Source organism: Austrofundulus limnaeus, unplaced genomic scaffold (genome assembly GCF_001266775.1).
Source record: "Austrofundulus limnaeus strain Quisiro unplaced genomic scaffold, Austrofundulus_limnaeus-1.0 Scaffold589, whole genome shotgun sequence".
Taxonomy (NCBI): Eukaryota; Metazoa; Chordata; class Actinopteri; order Cyprinodontiformes; family Rivulidae; genus Austrofundulus; species Austrofundulus limnaeus.
In genome coordinates, this window is record NW_013952991.1 from 167,488 (window position 1) to 172,218 (window position 4,731).

Sequence of the window (4,731 nt, forward strand, 5' to 3'; positions counted from 1 at the left end):
TGTGTGTGTGTGTGTGTGTGTGTGTGTGTGTGTGTGTGTGTGTGTGTGTGTGTGTGTGTGTGTGTGTGTTGATATGCAGCTGCAGGTCTGAATGTTTACATCTTGATGCAAAGTGTTACAAACTTTTAATCCACCACTACATTAAAGTAAAAACAAAAACTACACACGTTAGTATTTTACAGTTATTTAAAAAAGTAAACCTTCATCTATAGGCATTTTAAAATATATTCCATCAAAAATATTGTGACAAATTTCACCAGTAGAAAAGAAAAGTTATAGAAAGGAGCAAAGCTCTGAAGCAAAGTGTGGAGAGTAGAAAGACGTCCTGCTCCGTTCGGATCCAGCAGGTTCTGTTCCTGCCTCCTCACTCAGTGTTAAAACCATCAAATAACTGAAGAACTTAGGAACTAAAGTCAGCTGAAGGTGTGCAAGTCCGATTATTCTCTGTGACGTGGACACGGTGGTCCTGTGAGCTGCAGACACCTTTGGCAAATTGAAGTGTTTGGGTTTCAGTCCTGCTGCGAGCTCCAAGCCGGACCTGCAGCAGCTTCATGGTTCTACAGCACAGAGGGCAGAACCACGGATCCTTCTCCTCATCAAATCACAAACGACGATTTATGTCGGAAATCCCCCTGCAGGACAGAACAGAGGAGACAGATTTGACCTCCTGGTCTTCACAACCCCAAAATCTGACTGTTCTGTCTAAAATGTATCAAAAGATCAGCAGGAAGAGGAAGTGCAGCTATTTCATCTATTTCAATTACTTCTGGTAGTAAACAAGTAATATAATTTAAACTAAAAACTAGTTAATAACTGTTTACTTCAACACAATGTGGCAGATATTTGTAAAGTTTCTCCAAGTATAACAAAAGACAAACACTTAAAGGTTTTAACTTTCTGATTAAGTTTGACAACTCAGAATAAAACAATGAGGTGAAACAAAGCTCAGAGGAACAACATAATGTTTTCCATCACATCATGTTTTTCTTTAATAAAACTGAGCTGTGATGCAGAAATCCCTTCATTCTGCTGGGGGTCTTCAATGCTCACATGGGTAATAGTGTGACTGGGAGAGGCAGGTTCCAACATATGGGTGTCCATAAGTAACACCAGGACACCCTAAGTCATAGGTCGATGATTAACTGTGTAGTAGTGTCATCTGATCTGTGGCCGTATGTTTGGACACTCAGGTTTATTTTACATCTCATTGCAACAAAACTATCTTCAGCTAAGTTGTTTAGCTTACRTTATTACMAAAAAAAAAACCCTGCCGTGAATTTAAAAGAAACCTCTGCCGTCTTTGTTTTTCTGTTTAATTTGCTGACGGCGCATACTCGGATGCAGCCAATGTTTTCAGGGTTTTGTTGGTTACATGAGTAGGCACAGATGAATTGGGACAGCCTACAGCACSGGGCGGTGACGTAAACAGCTAACAAATGCGGCCGACATCGGCTGCAACCCATGAATTGAGACACAGTCATAGAGTCTGGGTGGGCTGTGTTCCGTAGGGTTGGACGAGATCCKCCCTGATTTCCTCAAGGCTCTGGATGTTGGTTGGTGTCTTGGTTGACACGCCTTTGCAACATTGCATGGACATCAGGGGCAGTGTCACTGGACTGTCAGACCTGGGTGGTGGTTCCCCCCTTCAAAAAGGATTTATGAAGGGTGTGTTCCAATTATAGGGGTGTCACTCTCCTTTAGAGCTGGTTGGGTACTGATCTACCTGGGTTAATGATTCGAGACATCACACTAAATCAGGCTCCACAAATCCAAGGTCTAATTAACAGTTCAGAGCTTCCCGGAAGTGTCTTGGACTCAGTAGCTTGGCTTAGCTGCAGAAATGCTCCAGATACTGACGAGAGTTGAGTCACTTCACTGGGGTAATATCAGAAACTGCAAAGGAGTCAAATGTAAACTTGCGTTATATAAATAACACATCTGAAGTTTTTGTTCCATCATCTGAAAGGTGTTTATTAGTGTATGTCCGTTGGTTTTCTTCCGCTTATCTGGGGTCGGGTCACGGGGGCAGCAGCCTAAGCAGAGAGACCCAGACTTCCCTCTCCTCAGCCACTTGGGCCAGCTCATCCAGGGGAATCCCAAGGCGTTCYCAGACCAGCCGAGAAACATAGTCCCTCCAGCGGGTCTTCCTCTGGGTCTCCTCCCAGTGGGACATGCCCAGAACACCTCACCAGGGAGGAGTCTAGGAGGCATCCTAACCAGATGCCCAAGTCACCTCAACTGGCTCCTCTCACCGGAGAGGTGACATTCCACGTCCCTACAGCCAGCTTCTGTAGCCAAGGTTCAGACTGCCAAGGTCCTCGCCTTAGACCACTGCCCGACACACAATGCACCTGACCCCTATGGTCCCTCCCACAGGTGGTGAGCCCATTGGAAGGGAGACCCATGTCTCCTCTTCGGCTGTGCCCGACCGGGCTCCATGGGCGAAAGTCCGGCCACCAGGGGCTCGCCAACATGTCCCCACTTCAGGCCTATCTCCAGAGTGGGGCCCCGATGACCCATGTCCAGGCGAGGGAACACAAGTCCATCTGTAGTAGTCATCATAGAGGTCTTTGGGCTGTGCTTTGTCTGATTCCTCACCTAGGACCTGTTTGCCTTGGGTGACCCTACCAGGGGCATGAAGCCCCTGACAACATAGCTCCTAGAATCATTGGGACACTCAAACCGCTCCACCACGATACACTGTAAAAAAAATGAAATGTTGGATTTACTTAACCATGTTATGTTACCTGGTTCCACTTAACTGAGTTGAGTAAATTCAAAGCAATATACCAGTTTTTTAGCCAAAGAACATGAGTATGTTGCTTTGAATTTACTCAACTCAGTTAAGTGGAACCAGGTAACATAACATGGTTAAGTAAATCCAACATTTCATTTTTAGAGTGTAAGGTGGCAGCCCAGGGAGAGGTATTAGTGTAATTTTTAATTAATTATTAATTATTATTAGTGTATGTAATTGTGAAATTAACATACAGTACAGACCAAAAGTTTTGACACACCTCATTCAAAAAGTTTTCTATATTTTCATGATAATGAAAATTGCAGATTCACACTGAAGGCATCAAAACTATAAATTAACACATGTGGAATTATATACTTAACAAAAAGTGTGAAACAACTGAAAATATGTCTTATATTTAAGTTCTTCAAAGTAACCACCTTTTTCTTTGATTACTGTTTCACACACTCTTGGCATTCTCTTGGTGAGCTTCAAGAGGTAGTCACCTGAAATGRTTTTCACTTCACAGGTGTGCCCTGTCAGGTTTAATAAGTGGGATTTCTGGCCTATAAATGGGGTTGGGACCATCAGTTGTGTTGTGCAGAAGGTAGATACAGTACACAGCTGATAGTCCTACTGAATAGACTGTTAGAATTTGTATTATGGCAAGACAAAAGCAGCTAAGTAAAGAAAAACGAGTGGCCACACAAGTGAACTGTCACTGAGTGGACCATGAAGTCCTCTGTAGATCAAAAGGTTCTAGATGTCAGTCCATCTGTCTGACAGTTGTGGATTGGACCAAACTGGGTCCAACTGAGCACAGCAGCTGATCTACAACAGAACGGGTCAAAAAGAAAAAAAATTAAGGTGCTGTAACGGTCCAGTCAGAGTCCAGAACCTGAATATTATGGTGGGACCTTCAGAGAGCTGAGAAAAACTGAACTGAAACAATGGAAAGAAGAGTGGGACAAAGTTCCTCCTCAACCCTGAGAGACTGATCCAGAACGACAGATTTCTGCTGCTCCAGGACATTCTACAAGCTGCTGAGTGACGGGATGTTTTCAGTTTTTTTAAACATCTAATGACATGTTTTTGTTTATCTGGGGTTGGTCTGATCGTTTAATAAAACTAGACGAATATGATGTTTACCATGACTGACCCAAGAGATACACACCTCATCCTCCGTCCTGACGTAGTCCACTCCGTCTCCTTTAGCTGGAACTTTGTAACTAATAAACACAAGACAAAACAGGTTGGTTGGCTGAGGACCAGAGTATCTGTTGATGATGTCATCCGGTTCCAGAGTCTTACTTGTTTCCCGCCTGTTTTCTGCTGGAGAAATAACCTTGTTTGTAGGCACAGCAGATCCCTGCTGTTATACACAGGAGCACTATGACCACTACCAGCACTCCCAGGATGATCCCCACGATGTTGATATCATCTGTGGAGTCAGAGCAGAGAGGTTAGACCCACACAGAGAGACAGTTAACTCTGGATTCAGCAACACTTACAGACTTCCAACTGCTGAGCTGAACACTCAGCAGATCCTGCATCGTTCTTCGCCCGGCAGAAATAATCGCCTGCATCTTCTTTTCTGACCGTGATAAACTTCTGCACAGAGACGACAACAGGATCAGCTCAGGTTAAAACATGTTTTATTACATTTCATTACATGTAGCATACAGGTAACAAGGAACCACACAGTTCCTCTGTTCTTCCTACAACAACTGAGTTATTCTTTAAAGGATATGTGACATTTATCCATTCATCCATCCATGAATCCATCCATGAATCCATCCATCCATCCATCCATCCATCTATACATCCATCTATGAATCCATTCATCCATCCATGAATCAATCCATCCATCCATCCATCCATCCATCCATCCATCTATGAATCCATCCATCCATCCATCCATCCATCTATACATCCATCTATGAATCCATTCATCCATCCATGAATCAATCCATCCATCCATCCATCCATCCATC

General features: G+C 43.6%; 1 protein-coding gene across 1 annotated transcript in view; it reads right to left on the reverse strand.

Annotated features, from left to right (window-relative positions):
- Positions 1-106: 106 nt before the first annotated feature.
- jam3b (junctional adhesion molecule 3b) overlaps positions 107-4,731 on the reverse strand; it is a 73,976-nt gene continuing 69,351 nt past the window's right edge. The window contains exons 6-9 of the mRNA XM_014026796.1: positions 4,249-4,348; positions 4,049-4,178; positions 3,912-3,966; positions 107-632 (exon numbers count right to left, since the gene is read on the reverse strand). Coding sequence (XP_013882250.1) covers positions 597-632; positions 3,912-3,966; positions 4,049-4,178; positions 4,249-4,348 — 321 coding nt within the window. The 3' untranslated portion in view covers positions 107-596. The remainder of the gene's footprint in view (positions 633-3,911; positions 3,967-4,048; positions 4,179-4,248; positions 4,349-4,731) is intronic.